At 46.2% G+C, this 17241-nt stretch overlaps 2 protein-coding genes across 19 annotated transcripts in view; one reads left to right on the forward strand and one right to left on the reverse strand.

Annotated features, from left to right (window-relative positions):
* The window catches only part of EML6 (EMAP like 6), a 91073-nt gene extending 86819 nt beyond the window's left edge, over nucleotides 1–4254 (forward strand). For 6 of the 9 annotated variants that reach the window (XM_064415523.1, XM_064415524.1, XM_064415522.1 and 3 more), the window contains 3 exons: nucleotides 198–351; nucleotides 583–657; nucleotides 1399–4254. In XM_064415523.1, the coding sequence (XP_064271593.1) occupies nucleotides 198–351; nucleotides 583–657; nucleotides 1399–1500 (331 nt within the window). In that variant the 3' untranslated portion in view covers nucleotides 1501–4254. Of the gene's footprint in view, nucleotides 1–197; nucleotides 352–582; nucleotides 684–1398 lie in introns of all 9 variants that reach the window. The other 3 variants (XM_064415530.1, XM_064415529.1, XM_064415528.1) reach the window with 1 other exon arrangement.
* Nucleotides 3894–17241, reverse strand: part of RTN4 (reticulon 4) — a 40195-nt gene continuing 26847 nt past the window's right edge. For all 10 annotated transcript variants that reach the window (XM_064415532.1, XM_064415531.1, XM_064415538.1 and 7 more), the window contains 6 exons: nucleotides 14007–14214; nucleotides 12087–12225; nucleotides 7118–7187; nucleotides 6434–6480; nucleotides 5367–5425; nucleotides 3894–4966 (listed from right to left, as the gene is read on the reverse strand). In XM_064415532.1, the coding sequence (XP_064271602.1) occupies nucleotides 4924–4966; nucleotides 5367–5425; nucleotides 6434–6480; nucleotides 7118–7187; nucleotides 12087–12225; nucleotides 14007–14214 (566 nt within the window). In that variant the 3' untranslated portion in view covers nucleotides 3894–4923. The remainder of the gene's footprint in view (nucleotides 4967–5366; nucleotides 5426–6433; nucleotides 6481–7117; nucleotides 7188–12086; nucleotides 12226–14006; nucleotides 14215–17241) is intronic.

Raw genomic sequence — 17241 nt, forward strand, 5'->3', positions numbered from 1 at the left:
TGCTTAAGATTCACATAAAAATGATGTATTAGTGTGATGGTGTCCATGGTGAGGTCAGGGCAGTCATTTAGAAGAGACAATTTTATTTTAAATGCAACAATTTTTTATTACTGACCTGTGTTGGCTGAGCCCCCTGTGGAAAAGCAGCAGCAAGTCTTATGATGTAATGCATTTTATTTACCTTGATTGTGGAACAGCATTCTTGGAGACGAAGTCATTGGGATCTGGCCACGAAATGCAGACAAAGCAGACGTCAACTGTGCCTGTGTGACCCACGCTGGCCTGAACATAGTGACAGGAGATGACTTCGGGCTGGTCAAGCTGTTTGACTTCCCATGCACAGAGAAATTTGTAAGTGCCTCTTTTATTTTCACCTGAGCAGCTTTTGCTTTTCCCAAGCCCCTCAGCACTCGGTGTTACAGCACCCAACCAGCGTGGTCCATCCTCAGGGAGCTCTTACAGCTCCAAACAGCACGGTCCATCCACGGGCAGCTCCCAGGGAGTGAAAGGCCTTGGGGTCAGGGTGGCTGTGGGCACAGAGCTTTGCCTGTGCCACCCCTGAGCTGCTGTCCCGTCCCACAGGCCAAACACAAGCGGTACTTCGGGCACTCGGCGCACGTCACCAACATCCGCTTCTCGCACGACGACAAGTTCGTGGTGAGCACCGGAGGGGACGACTGCAGGTAACGGGCTGGGACGGGGCAGCCACACACAGGGCCAGAGCCAGGCACACACAGAGACAGGGACACAAACACACGCGTGTGCACACGCACAGACACCACACAGCCACACCAACACAACGCATTGCACACACAAACACATTGCGCACACGCTGTGCACAAACACACACAGTGTGCACACATGGACACACAGTGTGCCCATACAGCAGACATGGACACACACAGGGCACACACATGGACACACAGTGTGCCCATACAGCAGACATGGATACACAGTGTGCCCATACAGACACAGAGTACACACACGTACACAGGGCACACACATGGACACACAGTGCACACACACAGACACAGAGTACACACACACACACGTACACAGGGCACACACAGAGATGCACAAAGATACACACACAAACACACACTGCATATGCAGAGACACAGACACACAGTGCAGACACTGCCCACAGAGCAAAGACACTTCACAGCACACACACAGAGTGCACACACACGCTGCGCATACAGTCACACACAGACACATAAACTGTGCACACACTGCACATACAAGACACAGTGCTCACATTGCAGGCTGCACACATGGCACATACACAGAGCAGCTGTGCACAGTGTATTTCACTCACACACACCCAATGTTTGTTTTCTGCTCCTGTCCCATTGGGCTGTGCCGAAGGCCAACCCCTGCTCTCCCTCCTGTCTCCAGTGTGTTCGTGTGGCGCTGCCTCTGAGGAGCCTCTGGCTGCTGCTGTCCAGCCCCAGGGAATGCCCCTCCGGCTGCAGGAATTCCAGCCCTGCTGCAGGCTGACATTTCCAGATCACTCATCCCAATTTACCAAAAGGGAATGGGAGCTGGCCTTGGAAAGCCCGACACCCTTGTGAAGGAAGCTGAGGTTTGAAGGGTAACCTGGGGATCCCAAAGGGATGAACAGTTCACTCACAAAGCTGCTTTTGCCTAATACTGTGTTGTTCAAACCATGTCTGAAAAGGGAGAAAATGCTGACAAAAGGCTGGGCCCTTTAATTTCCAAATTTGTGGCTTGAACAAAGTTCAAAAAGTGGGTGGGTTGTAACCACACCTGCTTAAAACTCCAATTTGGTGCACTCAGTAAAGCTGGGAGCATTTAACGAGCAGGCTGGGGAGAGGGGAGGTAACCCTTCAGCTTTCATTAATTGAAGGAGCAAAGTATCCTTTTTTTTTTTTAAGTCCATTTTATTTTTAAATATATATATATTTGGCAGAATTTTCTATCCATGAAGTGCCTTGGAATAATTTTCTAGTAGTTTGGGCTGCAGCCTTGCCTCCCCCCACCTGCTTTCCACACACGGTGCTATGACTCTTACCCAGAGGAGGGCTAAACCATTCTCACCTTTTCCAGCTGGGTACTTACATGATCCCTGTTTTCTGCTTTGGTTTTTAATACCTTCACCAGTGAACTCCCCACTGTTTCCACAGCGAGCGGCTCTGCGCTGTCAGAAGGCCAAAGTGAGGCATTCCAGCTCCTGGCAGCTGCTCCTGCAGCCAGCAGGGCAAGCTGAGCTCCAGCAGTGAGTGAGGAGAGGGTTTGGACAGACTTGGTTCAAGACATTTTAACACCAAGATGGAGGGAGTCATTCCCCAGTGTTCCTGCATGCTCCCCCTTTCTGGGAAAACGTGTTTTACACTCCTACAGGCAGTGGCCAGCCAGAATCTTGGCCTGGTGGGAAAGCCTCCATCAATCCCTATTTCCTGTTCTGGAGGAGGGTCCCAAGCCTCCAAAGGAATCCCTGGAATGTCCCTAGAGCAGGGCTGTGTGTGCCCTCCAGCCAGTCCATGCTGCTTGGAAGTAAAACATAAATCCTCTGGTACCAGGAAATGCAGCTGCTTTTTTTTGTGGGTGGGGGAAAAGCTTCTCCCTGCCTCTCCCTGCTTCTCCCTCACCCCACAGAGCCCCTTGGCCTGGCCTGAGGACAGCTGAGCTCCAAGGGGAGCTGCCTCTGTGGAAAGCAGAACCACAGATATTCCCAAAAGGCAACTCAAACCCTTGGCTATTTGTTAGAACATTTTGTCAAAACCAAACACTCAAGGGACAGTGGAATTGGAGAGTTTAAAAAGGAATAGCAAATATGGGCAATGTCAAAATATGTATTTAAGCTACTCAAAATTCTGGGTATGGGCCAACATCCGTATTTTGAAATTACCTTTCTTACTTATAAGACATAAAGGCCAAAATAAAACATTTAGACTTACATGCAGTCTCTGCAAAGCAATAGTGCTTTAGTCCCAGTTCAGGACAATAGGATTTTGAACTCTGGAACCTTCCTGCCAGTCCTTTTCTGCTGCCCACTGCATAGAAAAGTAGCAAAAACATCCCATTAAAGGAGTGGATTCCTGTCTGTTTAACACACAAAGTGCTTCAGCAACCTCAAGAATCACTTTTTTTTTTACAATTGAATTTATTAATGCCTTATATGACTATACAGCAGAGCAGTTTGTCAGATACACAGTACGAGTCCCTATGCAGTCTTTTTTTCAAAGAAACCTTTGGGATCGAATCCTGTTCTGTCAGGGGGTGCCAGCAGTGACACCTCTGCCTGTGTTGTAACCACTCATGTTTGCCTTCCTTCCACGTTGATTGTATCCCAAATAAAACCAGTTGCGTGGCAGAATGAATTAATCAACAGTGATGTGAGAAATCTCTTCAAGCAATAGTGTCTGTCAGGAAAACACTTACCTACGGTTTGTATGTTTCTATGGTCTGGCTTCCTGTATAAAATGCTCAGAAGTAATGCTGTATTTTACTGTAAACTGAAATATTAATGCATGGATTTCTATTTTTCAATGGTCAAGGTGCCATTCATTTAAAATCTGCATCTCAAATAAATTTGTACACAAGTTTTCAATGTCCAGCTCTTAAATCAGAATCAACACGTTCACCTGGAAAGATTATTGGGACTTATTTCCTTCAACCTTGAAGATGGCATCAACCATTCCTGTCTCAGAACTCCAAGAACCCGACGGCCTCTGGAGCACCCTGGGACACTGGAGGTGGCCCTGAGCTCCTTCAGGCTGCAGAGGAGGAGAAGGGACCGTGACAAACCGCCCTGCACCGCGCTCGACTCGGACACTACTGCCACCACCATGGACAATGGATATTTATCACCATGAATTCTAATAAACACCAATCTGTTAAACTTGCCTCAAGAAAGCCAAATACCGGTATCATTTTATGTCTATAAGCTTTATTGATACTTGGGGTTTTGGGGTTGGTTTTTTTTTTTCCTTTTTTGTTGGGATTTTTTTTACATTTCACAATGCATTCCACAGACTTAGTTCAGTACAGCTCAAACTGCAAGTGTATAAATTTTCACTTATCATTTCTTGCATAACAGGACAGGGCTTTAAGTTTCCAAACAACATTTGCAGCATTAGATACTCGGTCCACAGATTATCAGAGTCTGAAAGCTGGAGAATTATTTGCTCAAGATCAACTACTGTACGTTTGTGCAACAAAGTGTATGCTGTAAGTTTCTTTTACTCTGTGTGGAGTTCTTTGTTCATTTCTTTTTTGTTGTTTCCAACAGATGCCAGTGTTTACAGAGACTTTTTAGTTTCTCAAGCTTGTGTGCTCTGGAGCTCGTCCAGGCCTCAGTCAGTTCTCTGAAGTACAAAGCACTGTGGAGCAGCTGAAAGATCTAAGCTTTGTGAAACACATATATATATATATATATATATTGGCAATTGATAAAACAAAATCACAATACAGCTATACTCATACCAAAAAGGCAAGATTTTTCAAAACTTGCTAAACTGGTATATTCTTCTAAAACATCTCATTTTAGAAAATCTGCATCAATCTACACAGACCATACACAGTGCACAAACTGGGAAGTGTTCTCCTCTGCCCCCCTGCCCACACCTCCAACGCAGCAGGAACTACCTCTGATGAAGCAAATGTACAGCTGTCTCAGTCGTTTGTATTAGCCAGTGCTGCACACAGGATAAGGAAAGATGATTAGTTTTAGATCCATACATAGCAGCTTACAATACTTAAAGATGATGAAACACATGGCAGTCAAAACAGTTATTTTTCCTCAAACACTGCGTTGCTAAAAAATAAAGATCTGTGAAATTGCACTGCAATGTCAAGGGGTTTGCTATTCCCTGACCCTCCCCATGTAAATCCAATGAGTATTTTTCCCCCTTAAAAGATGAACTTCCTTTCCTATTGATAAGTTGCTTCAGGTTTTTTTTATTCAGTTTTGCGCTTTAACCCAGGGATCTTTGCTTGGATCCTGCAAGAGGAAAAAGAAAATAGACAAAGGTAAGTTTGAGTAACAGACAAAAAAGGAAAGGTTCAACAGAACATGTGAAAAGAGCCCTCACAACACAGCTTTATACTCAGAGCCCAAGGACACTGCTGAACTCATTCCCCCCTCAGCTGCACCTGCTGAGGGGCTCAGGTACCACTGATGGGTGATACCCATACACAGATTTCTATCAGAAATAATAGGGGCTCATTTCACAACAGCAGCAGCAATAAAGGAGCTCATTTCCTAACCAGTCCAGGGTTAGAGACCTTTTCCCTCCTTGGCCTGGCACATGGAAGAACACATTGGTCCTAGACAGGAGCACCAGATGTGCCAGGAACTGTTACCAGTACAAAGGAAAATAAATAAACCCAAACCAACTCACTTTGCCATGGCATCTTTGACATTCTTGTTCACAAGTCCCAGGTAATGGTCGATTTGGGCCTGGAATTGAAGCAGAAAGAAGTTACCAGAGCCCAGCTCCCCCTCTGCAGCCTGGCTGAGTCCCACAGAACGCTGGGGGAAGTGGGAGCTCAGCCAGGGGTACTTCCCAGTGTGATGCCAGAACTCCAGGAATGCACAGCCCCAAAGGAATCGATCCCCAGCTTCCCCCTGTCCATCAAGCCCCAGTTATGGGTGCAGGGCTGGGCCCCTCTGGGCCCCACAGAACAGCAAAGCTGCTTAGCTGGGCTGGGCTGGGTAACCAGCTTAGGCTGCAGCCTGGCCAGAGGATTGGGCAGCTCAGGTTAAGCCCCACACGCTCTCCATGCTCCTGCCTGGGGCTCCAGGGCTCCCTTTCCCTGTGGAGGAGGCTGGGCAGGACCCCACGAGGCTCTGCCATCTGCTCCTGCCTCCCCCCAGTCCCATGGCAGCCGTGTTGTTGAAAGGGGAGACGAAGGGCTAAGCCAGAGCTGGCTGCCCCCTCCTGTGCAGTGACCTGCCCAAGACAGCCCTGGCCATAATTTAATCACAAGTATTTTACTTTGGCTCCTTCCTCCCTACTCCTTTTACATGGGAGTCTCTCCCCAAGAGCAGCCCTGGACTGGGCCAAGCAGCTCCCACCTCCTGTTTTTGCCAGGGCTACAAATTCCACAGAGCTTTGGGAAACCAACCCTGAATATCAACTCCAAAAGGTACAGCAGGATTAATACACCATGGCCAGTGTGCTCCAGTCCTGCCCAGAGCTGGAGCAGCAGAAAAGGCCTCCAAGCTCATCAGGCCTTTTCCAGAACTGTTTGCTGAGGAAACCTTCTTCCACCAAGGAGGAAAAGGGAAAGCATGCACATCTGAACTTCAAACTGAACCAGTGTGCCCTGGCCCTGGTTCCTGGGTAAAGGCCTATTTTAAAGGCTTTAATATTTCAGAAGGCTGAAATTAATTTTAATTATTTGTTTCTGGTTTTGCTTCAAGCTGATTTTATGAAACACTTAATGAATTCTATTAAACACTCACCTGATGTCTCTCATAAATAACAGGAACACTGAAGAGCGAAATCAAAGCTGGAAAAGAGCACATCAAACATATAAATATTGACAACAGGGATGGTGTTCAGGCAGAACAAGGACTGGTTTCCACACCTTGATACGTCTTGCAAAAAGGTATAGGAAAAATGAACAATTAAGCCCCGTGCACCAATTGTTGGCCAGAAAATTCAAGAATCCCTACTAAGGAGAGCCTGGGCTGTTCTCCAGGTACAGTACAGTTAAGTCTGGTCACAGGTCACTCTTTCACAGTGGGGCATGCAAGTTCTTCCCAAAGGCTGCTCAGGCATCAGTTGGTTCTGACACCTGAAAGCCAGCCTGCTCTGGGATATAAGATTAAATCCTGCAGTGGGACACGGCCACAGCAGATCCTGCAGCTCCTCCAAAGGCCCAGCACAGCAATGACATTCAGGGCAGGCTAAGCCTGACAGGGACAAGCACAACAAACCTGCCTATAAACTGTGTAATGTGTGGAAATCAGCAATCTCAAGGAATTCAACAACACAACTCAAAATGACCTGTTCTGTTGTGCTATCAAAAAAGGAACTTAGAAGTGCAACATCTTAAGGCTACGGGATGCCAGTGCTGACCAGACCCCAGTGCCTTCCCAAGGTTATGTGGTGTGCCAGGTGTGTAACACAAGTCAAACACTTACCCAGGATCAGTAATGTCAGACCATTGAACAAGGCACCAACGTAGGTGAAAACCCACATCAACACTGCGAACTGCAAGGGAAACAGAGCCCGTCAGCACCCCCTGTGTGCCCAGGACATCCCATGTGCTGCAAGCACAAGTACCCAGCTGAACAGCCCCACAGTGCACTTCACCCCCGCACTCCTCCTGTAACCAGAGCTGGCTGATGAGATGGCTGAAGGATCCAGTAACGGGATCCTGCGCCCAGGTCACGGGGCTGCATTCAGCCCGAGTCAGCAGTGCCCAAACACTGCCCTGTGCCTGCTCAGGGACTGCCAATTCCATGGTGAGGAACCAAGGGCAAACACAGCTCCTACTCCCACCCTCCAGAGAGGGGCCAGGCCAGGCTAAGAGAGGCCAAAGGCTGGTGCATGACCAAAGAGCCAGAGAGAAAGGAGGTCACACGTGTGTGTGGTGGCCCTGCTGCCACCCGAGTGCCCACCCACCTGCCCAGCCATGCTCTGTCTGACCAGGCAGAGGCTCTGACACAGTGGGGAAAGCCTGTCTGGAAGGTAACAGGGTAGGGTGGGCTTGATTTTTCTCCTTCAAAAAACCCAAAGGCACTTTGGATGTTAAAAAATTTAGGAAGAGTGAAAAATGCTCTAACACAGAAGCTGGCTCCAGGTCAGAGCCAAGAGATCCCTGAAGTCCCACACTGCCACCACTGCTGGCTCCCTATCTCAGCCCCATTGTCCCTCCCTGCTGGCAGCATTTGTTTAGCTCCCAGTGGGACACAGGCTCCTCTTCCCAGCCCCACACAAAGGCCTGCCCACATCCAGTGCCAGGTGGAGTGTCCCAGGCACACCTCTGACCTATAGCAGGGGGAGGGGACCCAGGGCTGCCAGCTCTATTTCGGGGTAGGATTCCTCCTGAGGAAAATCAGCCGCTTTCTTCTAGAGTTGCAGGGCTGCTGAGGAGCTGAGCAGCAGCCAGGAGCAGCAGCTTTCCCAGTGTTTATTCCTTGCTCTGCACAGAGCAGAGACCCCCAGCCCTGGTCAGCTCAGCACATGGGGCTGTTTTCCAGCAGAGCCCTGGACAGACACCATGAGAAGGCTGGCACTGGCACCGGGAGTGCAGACCTGGGCACAATGAACAACCCAGGATGGAAACACTCCCATCAGCAGGAGCTACACCCAAGGAAAGGATGGGCACAAAGTGCTGGCAAGGAAAACAAGGCATGGCTGCAGGACTGTGGGTGTGGGCCAGGACCCTGGTAACTGGCCTGCAGCCAAGGTACTCTGAACTTACAAATCCCAACACCCAATTTTCGCTTATCAAAAGATGTAAAATATCCAAACAAAATCAACAGCCAGCAATAAGATAAGGGCATTGATAGTCAATACAAGTTTAATTCCATGATTGCTGCAACAAAATCAAATTGACTTCAAGAGCTTCACTCAAAACTGATCCTGTTCAAAATTCAGGTGCATTAACTGCAAGTGATGCAGTGCTTTATCTGTCAGCACTTCTGAGATGTGACAAAGAGCACAGGGAGGAGCACAAAGTTAACCCTCGGAGAGGCTGCACCATTCCCAGCAGCTGAGGGGCTCTGGCAGGTTTCTCAAGGAAAATAAAGCAGATTTGCTGAATTCCTTAGCCCAGTTCTACCCTGCAATGCCAGGCTGAGCCTGGAGCTGATCTCTGCACCAGGCATTTCACTGGAGCAGACACTTCCATGCTGGAGCAGCCTGCACGTGCAGCACACCCACCAGAGAGGGAAGGAAGGCACCAGCTTGCTCTGGGCAGAGCCCCTGAGTGTGTGATGGTTTACAGTGGTTCTCCTGCACCCCCACAGCTGTCCATGACCTGCTCCCCATGGACACAACTCCTGAAGCTCAGCACCACCCAGCCAGCTCAGCAGCCAGGAACTCTGCTGATGACTCTGCCCAGGGCAGGAAATGTGAGTTTACGTAAGCACAGGGGTAACAAGACACAAATCAATCCCAAAGTCCAATAATTATCAGAACTATCAATTATTTATTATAGTGAGCATTGAATTTATGGTTCAAGAAAGAGCAAAATCCACGAGTTCACATTTGACTACACAAGCTTCTCTCCACCCAAAGACTGTCCAGAGCAGCATCAGGGCAGAACCATGAACTGCTGCCTGTGCAGGTGTTAACCCCTTTCACCCACTGTACTGCATGGGAGAGGGACTCTGATCCCACAACTCCTCTCTCTGCACTCCTCTGACACTTCAAGCAGCTCTCCCAGGATTATCCATCCATCCTGGGAGTCCATCTCAATCCCTAATTTACTTACTGCTCTCTATTTTCTTTTTCTTATAAACTGTGCAAACCCAGAGACCCTCACAGACACAACAAAGCTTACCTGAAACACACCTAAGAGACCTTTACAGACACAAAAAACCTTCCCTGAAACACCTCTAAATAAAGCTCTAAGACAAGAGAAAAAGCAGAAGGCAGCCCAGAATCCACCTCCAGAGCTGATTCTGCCCCTCCCATCTTCTCAGGATGAAGGGAAGCTCAGGAGCCAAGCCTGGTCCTTCCCAGGACCTGCACAGCAGTGCAAGGCCTGTGTGGCTGATGGACTCAACCCCCTTTTGCCAGCCAAAATGGGCAAATCCAGAAATGCCCCTTGCCCCTTCTTTGCTACAGAATACAGAGCTCTGTTCCTCACAGCCTCAGCTGAGCAAGAGCAGCAGTGCCCAGAACCAGCACAGCCTTTACCAGGACAAAACACAGCTTCTCCTGGGGCTCTGGCAAGGGCTCCTCTGGACTTACTCTTCAAGAGCTGTGAGGAATTTCTCCTTGTGCTGCATAAATATTTAGAGTCCATTTTAAGACTCCCCTGACTGAAGCACTGTTTAATAAAGAAGAAAAAAAATCTTAACAAGACAGATTTTACAGTCAGAACTATTACACACAATGAACTGACCTGCAGACATTTTCTACATTAGAGCTCTGTAACTTGAATTATACGTAAACATGTGGTTTCCTAGAGTGAAGATGTTTAAACTACACAAGCCAAGATATTTTTATTTTTTAAACCAGGGCCATTATATTACATAAGACCCTGGAATCCCAATGTTCTCCTCGAGCACAAACTCTTCAAAATCAGTAACTTGTGCTTGTGAACTGTCCTGACATTCACTGGTTTCTGATAAAGGGTTGTTTCCAACTACCATAAATTAGACTAATTAACCTACATAAAACATTTTAAATGTCAGAAGGAGAGAGGGGAAATGAATTAGTTCAGCTGAATAAACACATCTTTCCTACGGACTGTAGTATTTTAAGTGATTAGAGTGCCTTGAAGACATTCTGGCTGGAATTAATTCTGCTTCTAACATAATTCCTCCAGAAGGCCTTGTTTTTAGAGCAGTGTTCACTGGAACACAGTTGGCTTCTCACTGCTTCCTTCTCCTTTCCTGCAAGGGGTTGGGATCCCTACACAAATGGTGTGAGAAGTCTCCTAACTCAGACCAAGGCACGGATCACAAAGGCCTTGATCAGGAACACAAGTGACCTTGTGATGCTGAGTTTTTCTGTGCTGCTGAGAATCAGATCCAAACAGGGCTTTGGCAGCAGCACTATTGATCATATCTCAAAAAACAGGAAAGAAATGATTGTGCACAAAGCTGATTGTGCAGAAAGGAATGCTCCTCAAAAGCCTTTTCTGCAAAGCCCTTCAGGAGCCCACCTCCTCCCTCCCTCCTGAGAAAAGGAATCAGTCCCAGGAGCAGCAGAGCCTCCTTACACCTCCTCTTGCTTCCAGAGGGAACTGCCTCACTGCAGGAGCCTTGCAGGGCATCAGGTGCAGCTTTTCTGGCACCAACTGTGTTTAACTTAGAGCACAATGAGAAACTGGATCTGCAAACTCTGGCTAAGATTCCAAGATCTGCCTGCAGGTTTCTATTGCACAGTTACAACAAAGGCTTGGACAGCCTTCCTGGTTTTCCCCAGTTTCACAAGGAACCCCTCCCCCAGCTCCACAACAACTCAAAAGACTTTACAAAGCACTAAGTAGGGGGATTTACTGCAGGACAAATGCAAGTTTTTTCACGAAGATTAAGCAAACTGAAAAAGAAGTGGACAGCACACTGCACTAGGTAAAGGAAACAGCAGTTTCAAAAATAAAGGTGATTAGAGCTTCAAAGGAGACAATGCAATTCTCCCAGAACAAACCTGAAGAGTTTTCAGCTAATTCTTTTATTTTGGACGGGTTTTTTGGTGTGTTTTATTGGGGTTTTTTGGTTTTGGGGTTTTTTTGCTACATTTTGTTTAATTTATTACTATTCTTCACAGTCAGTTTTGCTCTGCCACTCTTAGTAAAACCCATTAAATTCTACATGGATGGACTCCAGCTGTTATACAGCACTGCTCACACTTGGTAGAGTAATTTGCAAACCCCATTTCAGTAATTCCCCTCACTAAAAACAGCACCTTTCATTCCCAAATCCAGGGGCTGGAACAAGTGCCCACCTTCCCAGTAACCCAAGGGCATCACTCAGTCTCCACCATTCCAGCAGAAAGTGGAAAAAGAAAAAGACAGGGAGCTGTGGACTAAACACAAACAGAAAACCAGCTCCAAACCAGGCTGGGACAATCTAGCCCAGGGCCAGGTTTTCCAGAGTGACACACACACACATCAGTCACACCCCTAATGCCCAGACTGGAGCATGGCTTGTTATTTTAGAAGATTCCTGCTGCGAGAGGCACCAGCACGGAGCTTGAACAGGGAGCTGCAGGCAGCCACGGCCTAGTTCTGCTTTCCATTTGTGTTACTGCTCTGCCCACATGCAGACCAAGTTATCCTTTCCAGCCACCCCATCACTGCAGGCAGCCCTCGATATCCAGAGCAAACTCCACCTCGTTATTTACTTAAGCAGAGCCATTGTTCATTCTGCAAGGAGCAGCAGGCTTTGCTAACCCGGGTCAGCAGCCATGAACTCACATGGGCACACTCACCTTGAGGGAATCCACCAGGTCATCGACGAGGAAGAGGCGCCGCAGCTCGCGGACGGTGCCGTTCACGTGGCCCAGCACGACGTTGCTGTACTTCTGGATGAGCTCCTCGGACACGGCCACATCCGAGTCCAGGTAAGCCCTGCACAGACAGCCAGGAAACTCAAAGTGCTGCAAACTTGATCTATGTGTTAGATACAGCATCTGTAGGACCTCCTTTTTGTGCTATAGAGAAACACACTTCACAGCGTGAGGAATGCTGAAAGGACAAACAGAACTAACCCAAGTTATTCTTAGCCAACCTTTTTTTCCTCTCTGCTATTTACTCAGTCACCTGCACCAGGCAAAAAAGGGGCAGGCTAAAACAAGGGGGAAAAAATCCTACAAAAGCAATATATCTATTTCTGCCCCTGGAAGGCCCTTGTGGAGTTACCATTAAGCTGCAACATACTATGGCACCACAAAATGAGCTAAATTTCTCATTTGCTAGAAATTATTCTTACAGCTAGTGAGAGCAGTTTTTACATAAAAGATATAAACCCCTATCTGGTTATATGTTCTTTCCACTCCACTGTCACTTATCTGTAGTTGCAGTGGCTATGGCAATTTGGAGTCTTTAAACAAAGTATAAATTATTTATCTAATGTGCACGCTGCAGGCAGAAGGAGCAACGCAGCACATCTGTAAAATGGAGCTCATTTTACAGTTGGTAAACTTTTGTTTAGGGGGATTCTGCTTTGGGGTGGTTTTGTTTGGGGATTTTTTTCATATGAAAATTGCACAATGCTCCCACATATGTCATTTAAGGCAAAGCTAAACATGACCTTGTGGCAAGTCCAAGACAAATGAAAATACTTCAAATGGTAACTGCAGCAAGTGGCCATTTCAAGGCTGCATTCTGCCATCCACCCTTGGCTTCCATCTGCTCACCCTGCCAGCTCATCCACAGGATACTCAGCACCTGCATCAAAAATCCAATTCTTCTCATGGGATTTTTCAAGTAAAAATATCCTTCTTGTGGATAAGCTATACAGAAAAAAGTAAGCAACCAAGTATGCTGGGCAAGAATGTCTGGAAGCTATGTAGGAATATCAGTATTTTTAGAAAAAAACTGCAGAAAGGGCACAGGTAGAAGTTGTTCTGCTTGTTCTTGCTAAGAAAAAGCTTGACACTGTTGTTTAGATAATGAGAAGCAAGCACGATTTCAGCTGGGAATATTCACCCTAATGGGAGGGTGTTTTTTCCCCAGAATTTTGTCCCACAGACTGGTTTCCACTGGAAAAGGAGGCACTGCACAGGGTCTGGGAGCATGGAGGGGAACCTACATTTTGCTTTGCCTTGCAGAAGATGGGAACACTACCAAATCAGTAACAGGGCTGTAGACAGAGGGGCAAACAGGACTTTCTGAAGACTGCAAAGGGAGACTGAGCCACTTCACTCATTAACAACAGGGAGAAGCAAGGCTGGGCAGAGCGGGACAGGGCTGGCAGGGAAACAGGAAACACACACTCCCACAAGTCTTCCAACACAGATTAATAAGGTTTAATTTCTCTTAAGAGGCAGTTCTGCAGCAGTGGGTACCTGGATCCTGTCACTGACTTTATAAGTGGGAAGCACAGCTACACACTAAAGCACACATTTTAAGGTCTTGAAAGTTTCAAAAAGATTAAAGTAGCCCTCTGTCATGCTTTAAACCCTGCTACATCTATTCTGATTTTTCCATCCCTTGTACCACACTCTGTCCATTTTCTGTATTTACTGTATGACTCCTGAGAAAAGCTGGAAGTGGGGAACACATTTTTCAGTGCAGTCTATTTATATTATGCAACATCTTAACAGCACGTGTCACCCACTGCTTCTGGCAGCACCAACACTGCTGGGTCCAAACACCACAATTTTGCTTAATGAAAAGAAAAATCTCACCTGAAGGGGTGGCCCTCATCAGACTTCTGGATTGCCTGGATGACTCCCTTGTATATCCTAAAGCTGATGGTGACAGAGAGCAGGGCCAGGGCAATGTAGGCTGTGACGCTCACGATGCTGAACACTGTTAATGAGAGCAGCAGGAACAAGCTGGCTCCAAACACCACCCCGGTCTTCTTAATGTCTCGCCAGTAAAGGAGGTCAACAACTACAATTTAAAAGAGAGAAGAAATTAGAACAAGACACCTTTGGCATTCATATCAAGGCAGTAATTTTTCAGTATTCGCTCGACTGCTGAGAGTCACCAAGAGTCAAACCCTGTCAAACCAGAGCTGAAATTACAACCAGAAATAGTTATTTAGTACTGGTTCAGCTCTGGACTTCAGATTATTGGGATTACTGCTATTAGGATTACCCTGATGCAATTGTTCAAATTTTAAAACAATGCTGCCCTTAAGCAACGTCACAATTCATCTCTTCAGCTACTGTGCTGTGTTCTGCACCAGAACCACAGCAGTTTGTGCTTCATTTCCTCTCACTGTCGGGCATTTTGTGGAGGTCACTCCCTGGAGAGATTGATTCCAATTCCCTCTGAGGACAGATAACAAGACACCAACAGATCTCTAAACCATTATATCTTTCCAAGCCTGGTAGAGGCAAAGGCATTGCTCAAAGACTCATTAACAGTTCGTTTTGTTTTCTTTTGATGGAAGCATTCCCATGGGAGTTTATAATGTTGATTATGGGTGACAGACTGAGCCATCAAGAGGGAATACTCTCCCTGAAATGTCAATCCAGGCAAAATCTGCTGTGCTCCAATGCAGAAGACTTCATTTGCAAACCAAGTTTAGTTTTCCTTAAGTGACCCTCATTAGAGAACACAATATTATGCCATTTTTAGCATCACTGTTCAGAGCAAAGTACACTCTTGCACAAGGCATAGGTAATGGCTTAACACACCCACTGCAGATCTGTTTGTTAACAGCAATAACCTCGTAGAGACAGAGCTCAAGATGGATTACAGAAACCTACCACTATTGCACTGCACATTTAGTAATCCTGCCTCATCCTAAACATCACCCAAATTAACTGTAAAACAGTGTATCACAGCTTGGAACAGATTATTTGGGTGACTGTAAAAACATTTAATAAATAGAATTTGTCTATTATTTCTCACAGGATGAAAACAGTCATGCTCCAACGTTCAACACTTGGCAGCCTCTGCAGGGCAAGGTCTGTGTAACCCTTCTGTAGGTACAGCATGCCAAAGCCCCTGGGGCTGGGGTGTGTTTTCCCAGACTTTCAACGGCTGAAGTTCTTCCCAGTTATTCCGACATGGAAACTATACTACATAGCAGGAAATATGAAAACCATGGTCAGAAACTTAAACCCACCCTAATGCAAAGTATCTAACCTCGATATTTAATTCACATTTCAGCAGAAGTTTCCTGCAGCCCCACAGACAGAGCTGCACCAACACCTTCAGTTTATCACAGACCACAAGTGCTGTGGAAAGAACAGCCTCACCCCTCCAGCACCATCCATCCCACTCCTTTCTTCCAGCCTGGCTGCCTGGGCTGTGCCAAAACCATCCCAGAAAGCAGAGCCAGCCAGATCAGGGCCTGGCGCTGCCACCATGTGGACTGCACAAACATATGGGGGCAGAGATAGAGCAGCAATGCCCAGAGGCAACGCTCCTGCTCTCCCAGCACCTCCAATCCAAACTCCTCCTTCCACTGCAGCCCAGGCTCCAAGCAACACAACCCTTCCTTAATATTTGTAAAAATCAAACAAAATCAAGTCATCGTAGATCTGCTCTTGTGTGGGTTGCAATCCCAAAATTTAACTCTTTATTTCAGTTTTTCCTTTGCTTCCAGAAGGAAAAGAAAAGCATCTGTTATTGTCTCTGCACACCTTGTATTAAACATCAACAAAATTGTGTGATTGACCTAAGAATCCTTGTAAGCCCGTAAACCTAAACTGAGCTGCAAGGAGCTTGGCTGAAATCTTCACAACCAGCGTGGATTTTGTGCTCTTAAGTCTTGTAAGGCATCTTAAAAAAAATAAAACCTTTTTTTTTTTTGAGCATTTGCTGCAAGTACTAAAACTGTGTTTATTTTTAAATGCTGCAATTTGAGCATCCGTGCACTCGAATTTGGTGCTGCCCCTGTATCAGGTGACACATTCAGCATGAGCCCTGCTCCTCTGCCTGCAGACAGCATTACTTCTGTAAACGAGCTCTCCCTCCTCCCTGCACAGCTTTAAAGGAAATCACTTATTCCATGCATTAATGCATTGTCCCAGTTATAAGGAATGTAAAGAGAGTAATTCATCTGCATGACAGTTCCAGAACGCCAAAACAAAGGTACATTGCTGGAATTAAAGCACACAGCAAACGCCAAATGGACTTTAGCGCCCCATCAAGTCTTTTGTTCTCGGTAATCAATAAGAAAACTCCTCACGCCCAGGAGCTCCCGAACCAGAGTTAAACTGCTCATAAAACATTTTTCCTCGTTTCATCTCCACTCCTTTGGAGAACGGCCAAATAAGCGTAGGTTTAATGGCATACGGATCTGGTATCATCGTAAATTCCTCAAAGGAACTTCGGTGTTTATGTCACTGAAAAACTGCTTTGTAATTCTGCAGTCCAAGAAAGCAAATGAAGCCACTCATCTGTATTCTCTAATTGATCAGAAACAAGTTATTTGCATTTATTTTGAAAGGAAAATAATAAAAGCATTACTAGAAGCAGCTTTCTAGCTTTAACTTACACGCAAGATATTCACAGCAGATTAAAAATAAAACCAGAAACACAAAAGACCCAAACCCATTTTCAACAACAGCCCTACAACATCCTTCCTTATGGAAACTGTTCTGAGCTGCATTTTATACAATATAAAGTATAATGAAATAAATAATATTAATGCACGTCTTGCAGGCCTATTCTAAAACAAGAACAGCTGCCTACATTTGGTAAGCACGAACTGTCACTTGGCACGTCTAAAAATAGTCCTGTACCATCCGTGCCTTACATGCACAACTCATCCAATTACATTCTGCTTTTAAAGCAAGTGCTGCGATAGCTTTAGAGCTGTATTTTTTAAATTCTTTTCCTGACAGATATTTAACTTAAAACTGAGCAAGTCATACCGGGTTTTAATGACAAAAACAAGCGGTCTGATACATTTAACCTGATAATCCTCTTTTTAAAAACCCCTGAACCAAGCAACCCTGT

The sequence above is a fragment of the Passer domesticus genome, chromosome 3 (genome assembly GCF_036417665.1).
Source record: "Passer domesticus isolate bPasDom1 chromosome 3, bPasDom1.hap1, whole genome shotgun sequence".
Taxonomy (NCBI): Eukaryota; Metazoa; Chordata; class Aves; order Passeriformes; family Passeridae; genus Passer; species Passer domesticus.